This window comes from Esox lucius, chromosome 19, assembly GCF_011004845.1.
Source record: "Esox lucius isolate fEsoLuc1 chromosome 19, fEsoLuc1.pri, whole genome shotgun sequence".
NCBI classification, from domain to species: domain Eukaryota; kingdom Metazoa; phylum Chordata; class Actinopteri; order Esociformes; family Esocidae; genus Esox; species Esox lucius.
This window is the reverse complement of record NC_047587.1, coordinates 22,089,905-22,110,019: the sequence shown is the minus strand read 5'-3', so window position 1 is coordinate 22,110,019 and position 20,115 is coordinate 22,089,905. Positions and strand designations below refer to the sequence as shown.

Sequence of the window (20,115 nt, the reverse complement as noted above, 5' to 3'; positions counted from 1 at the left end):
TTCCAAACACCAAGCATGGCCTAATTCCATTCCAAATGGACGTAACGTAGAATTTACGATGCACTTTATAAAGAGTAACGTAGGTTCTGATTTGGGAAGTTTTTTTGGAAACTGGTACTTTTTTTGGAAACAGGGTTGTAAGAGATGTTTTAGGCCCAGGATTCTCTTATTGCTGGAAAGTACATTTCTGATATGATGAGATTATATCTCTACATTGGGACTGAGATTGCCTCAGGAGGACAGTGCCTCTGACCTTCATAGCAATACGAGCTGTTATCTAATAGGGACAAGTCTTTTCTTTGTCTTGTACTAGGACCCACAAACAGGTTACTCCGGTTGCATGTTTCTACCACCAAGGACATCCAGCCTTAATACAGTATGTATGGAGATAGCTGTGTTGGCACTGGAGGGCGTTTTGTCAGGAGGTGACAAAATCAATTTTAATTGAAGTTACTCCTTACCTGATGAAATACATGTCTTAGGGCAGTGCTCATTTAGGGAGGGATGACGTGTTTGTTTTGGTCCAGGTAAAGAAAGCAGTCTGCCCATCTGAAAAACATGCACATGGCTGCAGGCTATGACATTAATATAAGTTAAGACAGTTATGTTCAAAAAAAACACAAACACATGCAATTGAATTCAGCCTGAAGTAGCTATATGTATATAATTTTGTAGCAGCCTTATGGCTAAAGCCATTGCCAGTACTAAGATGTGTGTGAGAGAGGAGGGTTTTCACTAACCAATGTGTCGTGAGAAAGAGAGGAACCCTGTGAGCTGTGTTGCGCTGTACACCAATGTGAATGTTCTTTTGTCCATGTGCGCAGATCTCCGCAGAGGCCCTGGGGTGGTGTGAGCGCATGGAGGTCGACCGGAGGAGGCCGTCCGTCCTGGTAGGCCCGTTTTGAGATCAATGGTCATCACTCCGAGTCCAAAATTGTCTGCAGCCCCCGTTTGTCTGCAACTCTACGTTGACAACAGAGCCCAGGTCTCCCATTCAGGGCCCCGGACCCACAGGAAGAGAGGGGGAGGAAATAAATGCAGGGGAGATAAAGACACTTCATGAATTCCACGAAACCTCGAAAGACGAACAGAGCGAGTTGGCCGGCAGTCGTAAGTAGAGGAGTCATGGGGACAATAAGCATAGACCAGCTCTGTCTCCCGGCCTTCACCATCCTACTGGTCTATGCCTTGGTCCAAGCTGCTGCCACCGAGGACGATGTCACTCCAAGACTCAGCTTCACTTACAGTAAGAGTTCCTTCCTTCCTTCCTGACCCTTAAGACAGTTGGGCGACTTTATCTCTCAGACCCTCCTCACATTCGCTGTGCTTACCAGATAGATCTGCATGGGTCTGATTCTTCATCCCACTCCCTCCTATTGTTTTTCATACTGACTCCCATCCACTAACGCAGGACCTGGTCCTGCACCAGACCACAGTGGCGGAGTGAATTTAGTGTGTAGCCACGCAGGTCACTTGTTGTGCCACCTGAAGCGTGCCTTGTAGGATAATCAATAATTATTGGGTGCCTAGAAGGTTTAGTGTAGTCACAGTCTTTTTTCGTGTTGGGTGTTTGATGATTTTAGAACAGCGTTTTATTCACGGTCAGTAAATTGATGTATGCCTATGAGCTCGAGTGACTTGTAATTTATTAGTTCACTTGTAATTAATTAGTTCACTTGTATTTAATTAGTTCACTTGTAATTAATTACTGAGCTTGAACAGACATTGCAACTAGTTGAATAGTTATTCCCTATTCAACTATTTGCAAACATTGAATAGATATTCCCTTTAAAGGCAGAATTGAAGGCATTTCCATTCATGTCATTCAGCTCATCCTGAGTGACCTACTGTAGTGAGTATATTTTCCTAATCATACCCACATCCTGGTGTTGCAAGAGTCATGTTTAACCAACTGAACTACAACATTGGATCCCTTTTACTAAAGAGCCGGGACTTCTCCAGTATAACTATTTTTAAAGTTCCCATTTTGGGCTGGATGTCTATGTTGTTTGTATGTGCATATGTGAGTAGAACCACCATGATACCTCATGGGCACATATCAGAACATAACAAGAAAATATATAATTTTGTTATTAATGTAGGTAATGTGAATGTTTGATTTGTTATGTTAAATGTATTTAGATAACAACAGAACATGTGTTCATTCACAGGAAGTCACGTTCACAGGAAATCACACTCTGTCAAAGCTTGCGACTGTAATTAGCCAATGGGCTTATAGTTCTTTGTTGAATTCTGGGTAGTTACACCTCCTGTATAAATGAGTTTATATTACCCTTTCCTAACTGAGACGAGTACAACAGCCAAGAAGAACTATGCTTACTGCAATACTATTCAATAAACAATGAATTGGCTCGACGGGTATGTTATTTACAAAAGTAACCACTATACGTAACGGCTGTATTCATATTGTGGGCTGACAGACAGACAGTAGCTGGAGATACATCGCAGATTCAGAGGTTTTTATGTTGGCATGTGGTTATTTTAAACAATTGACTGTATAAAAGCATGAACATTGAATAGTGTCATTAATTATAGCCAAGAATCTAAAGTCAGGCTCTGGTTTTTCTATTAATTGTTTTGTACAAACAGTCATTGTGTTTATACCTGGCGTCTGGTTTTGTTTATGTCTGTAGTTAGCCTGCAGTTGATCTTACTGCTTTAATAATAGAATACTATTGAATAAGTTATTATTACATTTTAATCTCAATTAAAACCGATCCGGATAAAAAAGGTGAAATAAAAAGTATTAACCTGGTGAAATAAAAAGAGACATTTAATTGGTCTTTGTATTCAATAAATTATAGGCCTAGTGGATTCATTCAGAGGTTTTTGTAGAGAAGAGTGAAATTAACTTGAACTCCAAAATATCCCACTCTAACAAAAACAAGTTTACATGCCTTTATTATACTGTATATATATATAATTTAAGATGTACTGTTATCATTAATCAGCTCACCTTGCAGTGGCAAATCACAGGCATCCTCCACTGCCCTGCATTAACACAACCATTGCCCAAACTGTGGGGAGTATAGGAATGAATGTTAAAGACCCTCCTTTGTAAAATCAGATTTACAAAAAATCGGACTATGATTTCCCTCCGTTAGTTGTATGTGTCACTGTCCGCTCGCGCCCTCAGCCTGAAAAAGGTCTCTGTTGGAGCCTGCCTGATGCACCTCTCTATACCAAGAACCAGTCATACCTCACTGTGGGAAACACAAGCGGTCCTTACATTTTGGGGAAACAAAATGTAAGAGAGATAGACAGAGAGAGGGAGAGAGAGAGGCCACAGTGTTTTCCCTCGTGCCGTGCCCACCCCAGTGACCCCAGAGAGTAGGTCATCCATTTAATGGAAAGCGTGTAAAGGAGCCTTAGCCTGTTACCCTCTCAGAGCTGTGGCTCATCTCTAAAATAGCAGCAGGGAACAGTGTGGGGTTTGAGTGGAATTGCTGCGAAGAGCTGAGCTTTGGTCAGGGCCTGGGGCTCAGGGACAGTAATGCTTGGCACTCTGTTGATAAACATACTGTTCCTCTCCGAGCCCTAACCAGCTCAGTGTGTTCTCAGTGGCAACATTTCCATAATGGCTGGGATTCTGGAAAGTTGTTGATATTTCTGGACAGCGCCTCACACCATGAATGGTCTCCTGTTTAAAGAGAAGGACAGAGTGAGTTCTGCGAGGTCTTAGTGATACATTGTTACTTCGTAGATACTGTTCTGTAACCTGTGTTGTGGAAAACCAAGTCCACAATGACTAAAAAAAAAAAGCACTTCAACTCAGGAACTTGCGAATCCAATAGACTTTAATGAAAATCCTAGGAGAATGACAGACATTAAAGCCCATCACGCCATCTGACCAACCATCACGCCATCTGACCAAACATCACGCCATCTGACCAACCATCACGCCATCTGAACAACCATCACGCCATCTGACCAACCATTACGCCATCTGACCAACCATCATGCCATCTGACCAACCATCACGCCATCTGACCAACCATCACGCCATCTGACCAACCATCACGCCATCTGACCAACCATCACGCCATCTGACCAACCATCACGCCATCTGACCATCCTTCTTTGAAACCTTCATGGAAAGGTTCATCTTCAGTCTCGCTAAGAATTGCACAATTCTTATGATTATTCCTAGGAAGTTAGTAGATACTAGTAAGCCTATTATTGGCTAATAAGCTGTTAAAACGGACAGTGGCAAAAGCAATACTGTCCATAGACGCTGTGTTAGAAGTGAACTTAATAAGAAATGTTAGTCAGTTTAACACACTCCTCAAAGGAGTCTAGCGACTCCTGAACCATGTAATGCCGTGGCGTAGTGGTTAAGGACAGTGCCTCTCATGTGGAAGACCTAAGTTCAAATCTGTTGAGAGCCACATCATTTATTTCTGGTGGATTCCACGATTCTGTCGTCTTTTCACTTTTCACAAAGTTAGTTATCGGCACCTTTATTGATGGTTATTGTATTAATTGTATTAATTAATTTAAAAAAAAGTATGTTCTTATGCCATGAAAGAAATAAATACGTTCTAATCCCATGAAATGAAACAGCGTTGGCAGACTCGCTAGCAATTGCTCACTTCTTATGACTATTCCAGTAAGTTAGTAGATACCAATAAAGCTTATTACTGGCTAATACGCTGTTAAAACGGCTGAGGTTAACTTAGTAAGAAACGTTAGTCAGTTTAACTGTATCAATGTCATTCACAAATGGCCAATTAACTGTTAACGGCCAGTGGCAAAAGAGGTTTTGTTCAAGATAAACACATGAGGCTATACTGACAGCTGCCCAATGTAAAGCTCCGTGGTGTAGTGGTTAACGACACTGCCTCTCACTTGGGCTTCAAATATCAGTTTTTATTGCAGGTCGGCTGAACTAGGCTTGCCTGGTTTCTTGTTCTATGGGATGTTACCAACATGTTTTTTATGTATTGCAATAATATAATCCCTTTACATCAGTCACTCTTCCTTTTCAACTGATACTTATTTAACATAATTCCCTACTAACCTAAGTACTCCCCCTCAATTAATCATTCACTGAAACTGTTCATGAATCCCCTCCTAGATTTATAACACTATCCCTTTCCAAAATGAATGACCAAAAGCAAATTAACAACAATAACATAAAAAATCGGATTTTATTTATATAAGAAAGACAGTTCTCTAAGTTAACTTAGGGTCTAACCATTTCTCAATATGCTCCACCTTATAATATTCTTATCCTTATTTAATGTATTATTTAAATAGAAATTTGGTTCATTTATATTTTAACATTATTTTTTATTTGAAAATATAAACAGTACACGCAAGCCATCGCAGGCTTTTATTTTGAAGGCAAATTACGAAAACCGGATGTCTTATTTTTGCTGCCGAATCTCTATGCCTTCATGACGTTAATCCTTTGTTGCCATTGAGTTGGGAAGGTTAGCTATGTTAGTTCTATATTCTATACATCGAGTTTCACTTAATGTTTCCATGATGTGGTATCGGCATATTTCTATGAGTACATGAGCCCAGTATCGGCCCAATACCCGATTCTGGTATCGGTATCAGTGTAACCATATCAGTGCATCCATCTAAATTCCAGACCGTCCCTGGCAGCTCCATCAGGTGGGTCTCTCAGGTCAGGTCAGAGGTAGTTACTACATGAATCTGATCATTGCACTCTGTGTGACATGGACTAATGTGACAGACAGTGTTCATCAATACAGAGCTCTTCTGTCGGCTCCCACTTACACCTGTGCACTTGGTTTAAACACAAGAAATAATACTCACACCATCCATGTTAAAACCATTTCCTGTTAGTGCAGGAAAACAGTCATCATGGTTTGAATGTCTTTGTGCTCAAATGTAAATATTCTTCTTGATTTGTAATTTTGGAAGGAGACAAAACAATTGTAATGTCAACTCAGTCTGCATAAACGTCCCAGTGATTTGCCAGGTTTGCAGAGTGCATATAATGCTGAAGCTGTAGATGGTTGCCGTTGCCTTTGGTGTGAACCATTGATAATTTTGATTTACCACCCAATTCCTCATGGTGCACATGGTCTCAGGTCTAGTTGGCCATTCATGGTAGTAGATCCCGCAGGCCGTTTGGGGGTTAGTAGATCCAGAGGGCCGTTTGGGGTAGTAGATCCAGTGGGCTGTATGGGGGGGTAGTAGATCCAGCGGACCATTTGGGGGGTAGTAGATCCAGCGGGCCGTTTAGGGGGTAGTAGATCCAGCGGGCCGTTTGGGGGGTAGTAGATCCAGAGGGCTGTTTGGGGTAGTAGATCCAGTGGGCTGTATGGGGGGGTAGTAGATCCAGCGGACCATTTGGGGGGTAGTAGATCCAGCAGGCCGTTTAGGGGGTAGTAGATCCAGCGGGCCGTTTGGGGGGTAGTAGATCCAGCGGGCTGTTTGGGGGGTAGTACATCCAGCTGGCCATTTTAGATGCAGTAGATACAGCTCTGTGCAAGGCAGCACTACAAGTTGAGCTGGAGGGTATACTTCTTTGTTTTGTTGTTTTTATGGTTTTAGTTTTCATAGAAGAACATAGACTTCAGGACACATGGTGTGGAGTGGTTGTAATCCCAGACCACAAACACAGGAATGTGGGGTTAGTTTTCTGTTGATCCCAGTGACTCACCTATTAGGATCAGCTATATTCTTTAAGCACATACTGGCATAGAGACAGTGTGTTCAGATTGTTTTGTCATAATGTCTACACCTCCATTAGATTAAGCCAGTGTGTGTTCTTCTAAAGGATAGGAGAGAATTGAAATGGGTCACATAGCCTTCAGCTTGAATCCCTGCCTACCTGTCGTGCCTGTCTCAGCCTGCGTCCTGGCTGGCTTTAGGACCTCTATAGTCGCAGGTAATCTTTCTCACCTGCCAATGTGCACAGAGCCCTCAGCACAGCCCTGATGGAGTGTTTCACAACAGTACCCATCATCAATCAGAACCTGAAAAGACCCTTTCAGCCGTTTCACACTTCACAGTCTGCTTGGACTGAAAAAATATTTTTCATTTTTGGATGAATCACTAATCCTGAATGCAGACCATAAAATATATAGGCCCAAAATGGCACATAACTAGTCAATAATATCAACATGCCTGCATTTTTTTCAGGTTCACGATATAGGACCATTTGGTGGGTTAGAAATATCTCGTATCTGTAGCCATAATCAGTCTTACCATTATTATACTGAAGAGCCATGCCTTTAGTCAACACATTTAGCAAACAGTCCAACTACGTCTTTAACTACAAGACCAGTATTAAAAGATCAAAACTAGTCTTCTGCTCTTCATATAGTTACATATGGGTAATTCCAGAATTACAGTGACATTTATGCATGGCTTTTGGAACAAGTGAACTTATTTGCCAAAATTATTTTTGATTGAAATGTACATGGGTATATCACAAGGTAACATTGCGCTAACAAGATACAAAGTAACACAGCTGTATGTAAGAAAATGTATTCACCAGTTAGACATTTGAGGTAAAAGAAAGCCACTCAAAATCTAATAATAGTTTACTCAAGTGGTGATTAATCATTTTGTTTACAATATTATTGTACCTTCATTAGCTATCTCCAAGTGACAACATAATTAAGACACAACAAGCTCATAATGGACTAAAATGTGTACTAAAATGTTGTGATTAGCTAATACTTTTCTGTAGTACTGAACCTTCCCTGATAACAGTCTACTACGGGGAGAGAATGCTCAATGTCATTGTATCTATAATCTGTGGTTGTAAAGGCGGTAACCCGAATTACACAATGCTGACGGACAATACTAGTAAGATAAAAAGCTACTTGAATAGGTTTCTTTGTTTTTATTCATCTGTCCAATAGATTCAGCACTTTTCTTTACGATCTGCTATTTTACATGGTAGACATTTCTACACTCACTAATGTGCTACTGTTGATGACTTCTTTCTGCAGTGGATACACGCCCGTGTTTAGCAGTTCAAAGGCCTTTCTCATTAATTAGCATTTAAATAAAACTGGAAATGCCTTTTCAGTCATCCTTAAGTCATCTGAAAGTCTTTTAAATGGTGTCAATGGATGTAATTTACCACCACCAAGTTAAAATTGACCCAGTTACAGTAATAAGGGTATATGCGTTTACCAGCTGCAGCACTGAAAACTTGACCTGTAAATGGAGACGCCCATTAATATTAACAACCGACACAAGCTTTGGAGTTGGCTAACTGCTGTAGGCACTTGGGGATAGGCACAACATTGGTTAAGCAAACCCCCTTCTGATGAGAAAATCCATTTCATGACTAAGTGAAAGCTGGCTGTCTTCTTACTAACGTCAGTGCTGGTGAGATGACATGTTTCATGATGGCTGCAGAAGGGCTGTGTCATCCTGTGTTTACTGTATGAACGCAACTCTCTGTGCTTGAGGCCCTTGCTTGAGGCTTAGGTACTTACAGAGCCCAAACCCCGGCCCTCAGTCCTCCTGTCTGGTAATATGTGAGCCGGCATCCCTTAGGCCTGTGGTGTGGTCAGACCAGGCCCTACACAGTCACTCCTCAGCCCAGCAGCAGCATTTTCCTGGACAGCCTTCTCTTCTCTACCCTCCCCCTCCATCCATCCATCCATCCCAGTGCCCCACCCCCAGCCTTAATAAAGAGGCTAATCTGCCATGAATAATGAATGGGGATTTGTGTGTGTTATGGTGTGAACATTGGTCTGGTTCTCATTATGTGGCTATCAGGACGGATCACGGGTTCAGGGAGGAGAGCCTACATCTGCTTTTCTCTTCTCTTTTGTTCCTGGCTTTAATGCAGAACCGCCCGGAGAGCTTAGTGTGATAGAATGCTATTTAAAGGGACACCTATAAGCGGTTTATGTTGGCTCTTTCTCTAGGGCTGTGGATCACTTCACCCCTCTGTTAGCTAAACACCGTGCATCCAGTCAGGTTATAGAGCACCACAGCACTAATAATTAAAAGCATTGTTCATTTGAAAGCACTTACTATAGGATAGTGTTCAGGCCTGTTGAGCCACTCACATTGAACTGATGATGGCAGCCTTGTGAAGCGAGATAAGGATTCTACTGAGCATGTGCAGTATGTGGCTGAACAATGTTACTACTACACCATTCTCTCCTGTATGTATGCATGAAATGGCCATCCATAGTTGTGGTTCTGTGTGGCTATGGGAGAGGTCTGGCAGTGCGCTTAGACATGCTCCACTAGACCGCAACGCCTTGGCAGGAACATGCATACTGCCCATTTAAGGCCAGCTGCATGGAGAGCTAGCTGAGCTTCTGTGTAGATATACATCATACTTCTCAAAAGAACACTGTTAGCCCATTGCACATTGCTTATCAGATTGTTCATTATGTCACCCATGACAAATGAGATACAGTGTGTATGGTTGATGTTTTCCAATTTTTATTAGAGATTGTTCTTGCATGCTGTTTCCAAAAGATCTTAGCCAGGGGTTGGCAACAGGTTGCCCAATGTCCAAATCCAATCTGTAAAAGATAGTCTTTTATATTTGAAAGAATTTAGGGTCAGACAGGACAGTCACTAATCATTTTTGTAAAAAAAAAAAAATATTTTGTATATCTCATCCCAAATAATCCCACAAATAACATGATATGTAATATAATCGAGGGATGAGATTATTGTAATTATTTTAAATACCATCTCTTTTTGGGCTGATTCATGGTCAATTTGTGTACATAATTTATGTTCCAGCTGCAGACAGTCCTGTCTGTCCCAGTTGCTTCTCGTGCCAGACCCCTGGTCGGTAGGCCATTTCTTCCCCAGTTGGTAACACTATAAAGTGGAGCACCGATCTTAATAACTGTAGTTATGAGGTTGTGACACGGTGCAGATGCTCAGCCTTTCCGGGACGGCTGGGGTCATGACGGGGTCATGACCCCGGCAGCCTGAGGCCCCGGCTGGTAGTGGAGCAGCGTACTGAGGAGGGGCAGGGTCAGCAGAACTCAGCAGTAGCACGCACGGTTGTGACCAGCACACCTGGTCCTAGATCATGGCGGGACACCCTTATTTTCCTTTAGGAATTAGTTTAATTATAGCTGGCATGAGTAAATTGCAGGCTTTATGGCTTTTGGAAACAGATTCCCTGTTTAAATTTGCAGTTTAATTTGATTATTTTTCACATTAGATGTTATTATGATTCTAGGAAACCTGTTCTGCCCCTCCTTGCCTAGTAAATGACAAGCTATCTATTAGGCTAAATTATATTATTCTATTGAGCCCTATGATACTAAATGCTCATGCCAAGATTTTGTGCATCTCCATTTGGCTCAGCCAACATTTTCATCTTCTGATTACAACAAGCCATCCCTTCATACCATCATTTCCTGACAGCCGAGACTCAAGCCTTTTCCTAAACGAACAGCGGAGTCACAACTTGTCTGATTAATCATCAGGTACTGTACATCTGATGTCTTAATGCTCTTCATGCCACAGCCCAGAATCACTCTATGGCTCATAGTTCATGCTGCCTTTTCTCCTCCATGGCCTGCCACCCAGTATTGTACAAATTCCCCGAATTTGAGCTGCCATGTCCCGGAGCACTGGGTGTTGGACTTCATAATGAACAGGGTCTGATGTGGGTTTCTCTTCCTGCAGTTTGTCCAGAGAGAATAGGATTAGATGGGACTGTGGGGAAGTTGTGACCTGACATTGCCCCTTACTCCATCTGTCCCCATTGGGAAAATGTTTCAATTGTGGTAGGGGTTCCTGGTACAGTTTCCCACCGGTTGGATATCTACCACTTCCTCTGTGAGCCAAACAACATGTTGGGTCATTTAATGTTCTTTGTAAGTTCTTCTGCACTGCGTCACAGTTGTAGGCCTACGCTCACAACTAAAAAATGACCTGTAGAACAGAGGATCCCGTAAGAACAGGTGGGGTGATGACAGACTGTGTATGTTCGTGCTGATAGAATCATATGATATGTGTGGAGATGTGAGATAAAAGGGCAGGTGGAGGTGGAAAACTCACCACCCGGCCATATCTCAAATCCCAACTTCCCAGGGCAAAAGGGGACATTGCCGTGCACGGGTGTCCTAACTCTGGGATCAGTAAAGGTCCCATGGCGCTTATCATAAAAGAATGGGTGATAACTCCAGTGTCCAAAACACATTTCCGAACTGACCCTAATAACATCATAGTCAACTAATCCTCACTATCTTCAAACAGGCTTATTCATCCCTTCTCCACCCCCTGTAACTTCAAAAGTAACTGAATGCCTTCATTGAAATTGATGAGAAATCATTATTGTAGGTTAGTAACTCTGAATAAGAGTGTCAGCTAAAGAACTCAGATGTCAATCTATGATACACTGTGCTTTGTCTGGCTTCGGTAAAATATTACTGCCATTCACCAACCTCTTTTCTCGACCACCTGTTTATAGACCCCATCAGGATTTCCATCTTCAAAGCTTAGCCTAATGCTCAATTATCCCTACTTATTCAATATACTCCTTCAATAGACCCCACCCAAATGATAGTGTTTTCCAGTTCAGAAGAGGGTAATATGAAGGAATCGTCATACACTCTGGGTTTTCTAAAGCTAGCCAGCTTGAATTAGCTTCATATTCCTGCTCCGGTCTCCCCCGTCCCTTAATGGTGGATAGTGTCTGTCTGTTGCCTCCCTCAATGTCACCTGTCGGTAATCATCTCTATGATGTGGTGTGCTTCTCAAGGCACAGCATCTATTCCTTCGCTAAAATCAGAAAATAAAATAATTGTATAGTCATGCAAATGTTTTACTGTAAATGAAGTAAATACATGTTGTCGTTACTGAATTAGCAGGGTGTTACTGGTTTTAATATTAAACATGCTGACAAACAAAATAACTCCTCTGTCTACTTCCTCAAATGAGGGGGAGGATTCACAGTTAGGGCCACATGTATGTACATTGGAAATAGCCTGATGTGTTTAGAGTGGTTACTCCTTACTGAGCAACTTCCCAAGAGCAGGACATGGACATATACATTTTTTGGGTTAACTTAACAACCACACGTTGTGGAGGCCCTGTCAGTTAATTTAGCTCTACAGTACTGAATGTTGAGTGCTGCCGAGACCTGAGCTCCTGTGTGTTCGGGCTGCAAGCGCAGGCCTTTGTCCGTTTTGCCCTTTTGCCACAGAAGTCTGTTCTTGTTTCTCTTCACAGGAGAATCTAGGCCATGCTTATACAGACGGCTGGAAATGGGGCCTCAGACGTCCCCTTAAAGATGCACCAACAGGGTTCTACTGTATAGCGTGCTATTGTTCTCAGTGACAAGACCTTCAATAGTTTCCAGGTCATCTGCTGGTATGACAGGCACCAAATGGAAGACTGAACATACAGTGGGTCTTATGGCAGCAATAGGGAGCTGTGAATTATTTATTTCAGTTGCTGAAATAACACAGGTTCTGAAGAGGAGGAGGAATAGAGGGCTTGAGGAATGGAAAGAGAGTTCATCAGTTGAAATACTTTTTTGTCCCTTTTCACCAAGAAAGGCCCCAGTTAAGATTCTGGTTTTGTTGTTAAATCTGGACATATCTAAATGCAGTTCAGTCACCCACCTAGTGATTTGTCCTGCCAGTGCCCATCACAGTTTCTCAAAAGTTCTGCATCACCGAAGTAAACAAGAACAATGTGTCTCTAATGTGGAATGCGAACTTCAAAGCCCTCCACCCACAGCTGTGAAAGCTGATACCCTTCATAAGAGAAACCATTCAGCGAATCAGGCCACTGCCGTAGTCGGATACCCTGCAAAATGACTAAGGAAAATTAGACTACGGGGCAGATTACTTCACGTTTGCCTTTCAGATGGGATGTTCTGAGCTTCTAATCAACGTTGTAATGTTGGAACTCAGTGCCACTGGGAAATCCACAGAAACAAAATGTAGACTAGGGATCCCTAAAGCCCACAACATTAATTTGCCCCTAAATGGATTAGTGAACAAGGCTGGGTGGATATTACAATACAGTTAGCTGTGTCATTTGCAAAAATGACATTTAATAACATAATTATGGTAATAATCTCATATTGCTTACAGCTGCCTGTGGTTCAGCCATGCTCCATCAGTGCATGCACCACTTGTGTGGTGGTGTGGTTTGGTGTGTGGCGGTCATATACTGTACATTTAGAGTGGGATTTCTTTTGGTAATACCATATCATAGGAAATGGATAAATGTAGTACACAAAAACTGGAACCGATTTTGGCTTATGAGCACCAATTACACAACTGAAAAACATCTGCATCTTTTAAAAGTGTGATGAGTCTGTTCCATTTCAGTCCATCTGTGAAACAGAGACCAGCAGATTTGAATGGCCAAATGTCAACTCTGTACTGAGACCTCCAAATAAACAAATGTAAAAGAGAATCCAGTGAATGCAGTTTCCTACACACACAGGCATGGCTGTTAGCCTAGCATGTCATGTCATTACAGCGTTTTGCTATTTGAACCCTTCCTCTATTATCTTAGTTTCTTTTGTTTGTAAATGATATTGTGGGCCTCAAAAAGGACATGTCCCTTTGATGAAAGTACTGTGGAGCTCTGAGGGCAGGACACAGGGTGGGAAGTGGGGGCAGAACAGGGCATGGCCAAACCCATGAGACGATATGTCGTGCCTCTTCAGTCATGACACGGCACCCACTCGCTGGCCTTTCCTAACAGCCTGTCCAGCTTCCTCGAAAAGACCCGACGGGCCGACGTAGCCCTTCTCTTCCCAGAGTACGCTACGGCACAGCGTTGCCGTGGCTGCCAGGATTGGGAGTCAACCTCAGAAATGTCAGCTACTACAGCGGTGCCTGTGAGACGGATAATATGGTGTCTGTGTGTCCGTGTCTTTGTACGCCACCGGAGCACAGCGGGAGCATAGAGGACACACACACAGGGCCATTGGTGGATCGGTGACTGACTGTCTGACTGAGCCCTTCACAGCTGTCACCCTTGACTGTTGCAGAATGTAGTCCCAGGGCTAGATTGTATTTTATTGCAAAGTTATGTTTGTCCAGTTGAGTTCAGCAATCTGGTTGCAATATATTTTGCTACTAAATGATGCAGTTGTAATAGCACTTAGAGCAGAATCTTTAAATGGACAAAATCAACTATTCCATTTGTATGTCCTACGTGTTTCAAGGAAGTTGAAGGTAGCACATGGTTTTTAGCAATTGCTGGATGTCTTTGTTGTGCAATTATTCTATCACTCTTTGTTGTTCTTTCCAAACTGGTGCACAGTTTAGTGTGCTCTCTATATATCTCCATGCGCCAAATAGGAAAGAATAAGGAAGTGCTATAGAATCAAATTTTTAGGATAATCCATGGCCTAACATTAACAAATGTAGAAAATGCTTTCACAATTATAGATGTGTAAGACTATCCTGATTAAATAAAAAATTTAACTAATGACTGGCAGAAATGATAGCTAAAATACCGTCAGACTATTTAAAACCCACATGGATTCCCTTAATGGTACACAATTAACCGCTTCATCGTGTCTCCCTCAGCAGAGCTGGGAGAATATGACAGTGGTGATCTGACTCAAGAGAGAAACTGTTTAGATATCCTCCTCTGTAGACAGCCCTCTAAGCCCTTGTTTTGGATTCAGGCTCCAGCCTTTGTCTTTGCCTGGGTAAATCTTAAACCTGCCTAAAGCTCCAGGGGAGGGGAGGAGAGAGGGAAGAGGAGAGCTAAGCAGTGCTGCCTCTTCCTGTAATCACAGACAGAGAGCAGTCCCGGTGGGCTTGGTCTCTTCTGTGTTGACTGGAGAGGATCATCTTGTGGTTTTAAAGCAGGATTTTGCAGTAACAAGGCCCCCTGTTGCTGAAGAGATGCACTGCTATTAGTTTGCTGTTTTCACTGGGGAAGCTGAACACTCTCCATGCACCTTCTGCCCCCTGTGGTGGTGTTTTCAGGCAGTTGGGAACCTTGCGTACACAACCCATTTAAGAGACATGGAATCTTCTGTGGGAGAAAATGTTTAAATACTAAAATGTGTCCCTGTGATGAGATGCAGACATAAGCTTACTGCAGGCTCTCCGATGATGGTGTGTGTAGCATACATTGAAGTTCATGTTCATACTGTAAATTGATTGAAAAGAAATGAAAATACAAAGTTGGCATAATCCACAAGACGGTAATTTAATTTGAGGACCACTTAGTAATGTTTCATATGCAATAAAGTCTGTCTGCACGACAGCATTTCTCTGTATTGTGTATGTTGGACTGGAGTTAAGACTAAGTGCCAGAAGACATCCACTCAGCAGCGGTGTGCTGAACGTGGAGCCATAACACCCGGGCTAAAAGCTCATGAAGGGAGCCAATGAATTCACACGTGGCTACTGGCAGAGTGACAGCTTCAGTGTCAGGGCAGTGAGACTCGCTGGCTGCCTCTCTCTGTCTGTGTCTATTTGCCTCTGTGACAACACACTGCTAACACACACACACACTGTTGACTGAGCACGCACTCACATACACACACAGTCCTCCAGCTGTTACTCTTAGTCTGTAGGTATAATCATCACAAGGTGGAAGAGTCTGTCCTTCTGCTGTAGCTGACCTGTAGCAACAGATAGGCCATGTCAACAAACACAGATGGCCTAGTGGGGACCTGCTGAAAAACCTTCTTTCAGGTTTTGATTTCTTTATGTACACATAGACATGGATCTAACACACACACAAACACACACACACACACACACACACACACACACACATAGTAGGTACCCATAAACAAACGTTTCATTCTAGTTAATTCTTGTCCAGGCAACTCTTCGCATGATCTCTGCTGGCTCCTATTGCAGTAGTCCGTTCGCTTTGTTAATATTTCTCCTGCTCTTCTTGTTTTTGTCTCCCCAGATGCTAAAGAGAGGTCAGCCAAAATGTTCTCAGTGGATGGTGTCTTCAATTACACCTCTCTGCTCCTCAGTAAAGAAGATAACATGCTCTATGTTGGGGCACGAGAAGAGCTTTTTGCTCTCAACCTCTCAGATATCAGCAGTGTCAAGCTACAAAGGAATGTATGTAGGCTCACTATCTTGTTTATATGAATCATTAAACACATTTGTTTTTCTGGAGGTGGTAATATTTCTGCTCAGACCCCTTAACTAAAATATATATTTTTTGTTTTATAGACAGAACTTATTTAAAATTTCTTACCATCACTCAACACACAATAACCAATAATGACCAAGAAAAACATGATTTAAGTCTTTATAGAAATGCCTTTGAGTCTTCTTGGGTTTGCCTCTACCAGCTTTGCACCCCAGGACTCCTTCAGTTTCTCCCATTCTTCATTGTAGAACCTCTCAAGCTCTGTCAGACTGGATGGGGAGCAGCAGTGAACCGTAATGTTCAGATCTCGCCGGAGATGTTCAGTGGGATTCAAGTACTGGCTTTGGCTGGGCAACTCAAAGACATCCACATACTTGTCCCAAAGCCACTCCAACATTGTCTTGGTTATGTGCTTTGGGTCTTGGTCGTGCTAAAGATGAATGTTCTTCCCAGTCTGAGGTCCGGTGTGGTCTATAGCAGGTTATTTTCAAGGACCTCTCTGTAATTCTCTCCATTTATCCAACCTCAGTCCTGACCCGGCCCTTCCGCTGAGAAGCATCCCCATAGTATGATGCTCACCATTTGGGGGGGTATTAGTAAGGTGATGAGTGTTTCCTTGTTTTTGCCAGATGTAGCGATAGGCATTCAGTCCAAATAGTTCAATTCTCATCAGGCCAGAGGATATTTTCCCTCATACTCTCAGAGTCCTTCAGGCGGCACCACAGTGAACAAGGCCCTTCTTGCCAGGTTTCTTTGACTTGACGGCCAGCTCTGGGAAGTCTCACTGGTTCCAAACTTCTTCAGTTTCACTAGGATGGGAGTCCTCTGTGCTCCCGGAAACTTTCAATGCTTTAGGTTTCTGTACAACCTTTCCCAGGACTATGCCTTCACAAATCTCTGAGGCAATTTGGAGTGTCATGGCAAAGGGTCTGATTACTTGTGCATGCAATTCTTCAGTTTTTATTTTTGCTAAATTTGCACACATTTGTGAAAACATGTTTTCACTTCGTCAATATGGAATATTGTGTCCAAATTGATGGCAGAAAATGTATACAGTATTTAATCGATTATAAATGAACTAAATATGTGCAAAGTTAAGGGGTCTGAATACTCTCTGAATACTTTCCAAAAGCACTGTACATCACCACAGCACTGTATTGTGGGTGTGTGTGTGTGTGTGTGTGTATGCATCATCTGCCATCCAGGGGTAAGGAAGTAATGACATACTGTATTATGGACACAGGTCTAAAAAGTTACTTACAGCTGTGTTAATTATGGCTCTATACTGTGACACTTATTAAGAAGCTACTTAAGGCTCGGTGCAGTTACATAGAGCTCTAAATTGTGTTGCTTACATCTCCATAATGTTATCGCTCTATACTGTGATATTTAAGGCTCGGTGCGGTTACGTAGAGCTCTAAACAGTGTTCCTTACTTCTCCGTATTGTTAGTGCTCTATACTGTGACACTTATTCGAGCTCTACACTGTGATACTTGAGACTCAATCCTGTTACGAAGAGCTCTATAGTGTTCCTTACATCTTCACAATGTTACTGCTTTATACTGTGCTATTTACAGCTGTCTGACATCTGTACGCTCCTCTTCTCTAGCTTACCTGGAGCACTCCTAAGAGGAAGAGAGATGAGTGCAGTTTCAAAGGCAAAGACTTACAGGTGAGTACACTGTACTGTATGTGTAGAACTCTAGTGATAGTATTGACATGCCTATGCCAGATTCCAGGTTGATTGTTTGCCATAGTCTGAAAGTGAATTCAGTCAGTAGCACTGGACGTTCCATGTAAGTGGTCCTTTTTAATTTGCTCATGGTTTTCCTTTACTTTTACATTGCAGACATATTGCTAAACATCCCCTCTAACCAACCCCTGTGATTGTAGTCAAACCCTGATACTGTGGGAAGTATATTATTAGAAGGCCATATTGTATAAACCATTTTTGGTTTGATTTATTGGTTGGAGCTCAGACCGGGATCTTGATGAAGACCCTCTAATCAGCGTTCTCTGTGAGATAGTCACTCAGACGTTTGTCACACTGCTGCCAAAGGTCCTCCCAGGCTATTTGAAAGCAATTAATTAAAGCCAAGTAATGTGGAAATATGCTTGGAGGGTCGCCCAATGAGCTTCTCCACTCAACCTGAGGAACTCTCCCTCCAGAATGTTGGAAGCTATGAATCAAATTAACAATCCTCTCTCTTCTCATGTCCTTAATGCAGACTGATTGCTTCAATTACATCAAGATATTACTGCGTGTGAACAGTACACATTTATATGTGTGTGGGACGTACGCCTTCAGTCCCATCTGTGCATACATAGTAAGTGTGTTTGATTTCTTACTCTGGCACTGTAAATAGCATGGAGCTCCAACATGCCTGTGTGCTGTAGAGAGATGTAATTAGCCATGTAATTCACTCTGTCAATCAAAGTGCAGCTTTTCTTCAGTATGTGATTTTCCCCTCCTCAGTATCAGTGTGTTCCAGTGTAACCCCTCACAGATGCTTAGTGAGCATGAGTGCCTCTGGGTTTTATAAAGACGTTTCACAGCACACAGATTTGAGAGGAAGTGCATCTTTAAATGGATTCCACCTATGGAGCAAATATTGACGGTCAAAAACATCTCAAATGTTTGTCCTGATGTAGTACAGAGGGGCCGTGAGGAGCGAGGAAGTCGGTTGGCTGAACTTCAGATTGCGGACCAGTATATTCCTGAGCATCTCCTCCTCCCCTCAGTTGTGTCTGTCTCAGCCCATCTACTATTTCAGCCCACGCACACAGAGACACGTCATGTCCTCATCCTTTCCGTCAGCACAGGACTTGGAACCACATAATAACATTGATATCAGGCTGAAAATCTGTATGGCTGTAGGTCCCAGATTGTTAGATCTTTTTTACTAACCATATTGTCACCAAACAAAGTTTCAAAACAACCTTAATTTTGAACAACCCCAATGGGACAGACTGTGAACAACCATTTGGCTCCGGACCACAGCGCCGTAGTAGGGAACACAATAAAGTTTCAGTATAATGAGAACCCTATTGTAGGTCTTATCAAGGCTTTCTCTCTTATCAAGGCTTTCTCCCCCCCCCCCCCCCCCCGTTGTTTACAGAACACAGCCGACTTTACCCTGGTGAGGACGCAGACTGGGGAGATTGTGACAGAAGACGGACGCAGTCGTTGCCCGTTCAACCCTGAGTACAAGTCCACCGCCATTATCTGTGGTACGTTCACTATGGGTCACTTACTGTCCAGAAAATGTTCTGGCCGTCCATAAAACTAAACCTAAAGTAACGCTGACAGCCTGGATGGTGACCTACAGAGTTTGGTGCCAGACTATATTGCTGTTCACAATATCTTCAATCTAAGCTTACAGGAAAGTATCTGACCCAAGACCTGCCCCCATAATTCTGGATGACTAAATACAATACTGTTTCACAGAAAACAATTGACCACTCCTTAGGGAACGGCACTTAACCTACTTGGCGCTGACATATAGTTAATGATTGACCTAAAGGCATAACAATACAAAGATGATTGAAGCTGCACTGTTTGACTTCAGTGCAGCTTTTGATTTTATTGATCAAAACTTTCCGCAGACGCTTAAGTCCCACGGCGTTACACTCTGCCATTTCATGGATACAGTGAGGGAAAAAAGTATTTGATCCCCTGCTGATTTTGTACGTTTGCCCACTGACAAAGAAATGATCAGTCTATAATTTTAATGGTAGGTTTATTTGAACAGTGAGAGACACAGTAACAAAAACGCATGTCTAAAAAGTTATAAATTGATTTGCATTTTAATGAGTGAAATAAGTATTTGATCCCCTCTCAATCAGAAAGTTTTCTGGCTCCCGGATGTCTTTTATACAGGTAACGAGCTGAGATTAGGAGCACACTCTTAAAGGGAGTGCTCCTAATCTCAGCTTGTTACCTGTATAAAAGACACCTGTCCACAGAAGCAATCAGTCAATAAGATTCCAAATTCTCCACCATGCCCAAGACCAAAGAGCTGTCCAAGGATGTCAGGGGCAAGATTGTAGACCTACAC

The 20,115-nt window shown here is 42.5% G+C and overlaps 1 protein-coding gene across 4 annotated transcripts in view; it reads left to right on the top strand.

Annotated features, from left to right (window-relative positions):
• Positions 1 to 20,115, top strand: part of sema4ba (sema domain, immunoglobulin domain (Ig), transmembrane domain (TM) and short cytoplasmic domain, (semaphorin) 4Ba) — a 72,266-nt gene that overhangs the window by 38,755 nt on the left and 13,396 nt on the right. For 3 of the 4 annotated variants that reach the window (XM_020040617.3, XM_010901623.4, XM_010901622.4), the window contains 5 exons: positions 825 to 1,246; positions 15,862 to 16,022; positions 17,667 to 17,729; positions 18,286 to 18,384; positions 19,177 to 19,288. In XM_020040617.3, coding sequence (XP_019896176.2) covers positions 1,060 to 1,246; positions 15,862 to 16,022; positions 17,667 to 17,729; positions 18,286 to 18,384; positions 19,177 to 19,288 — 622 coding nt within the window. In that variant the 5' untranslated portion in view covers positions 825 to 1,059. The remainder of the gene's footprint in view (positions 1 to 824; positions 1,247 to 15,861; positions 16,023 to 17,666; positions 17,730 to 18,285; positions 18,385 to 19,176; positions 19,289 to 20,115) is intronic. The other variant, XM_034288452.1, reaches the window with a different exon arrangement.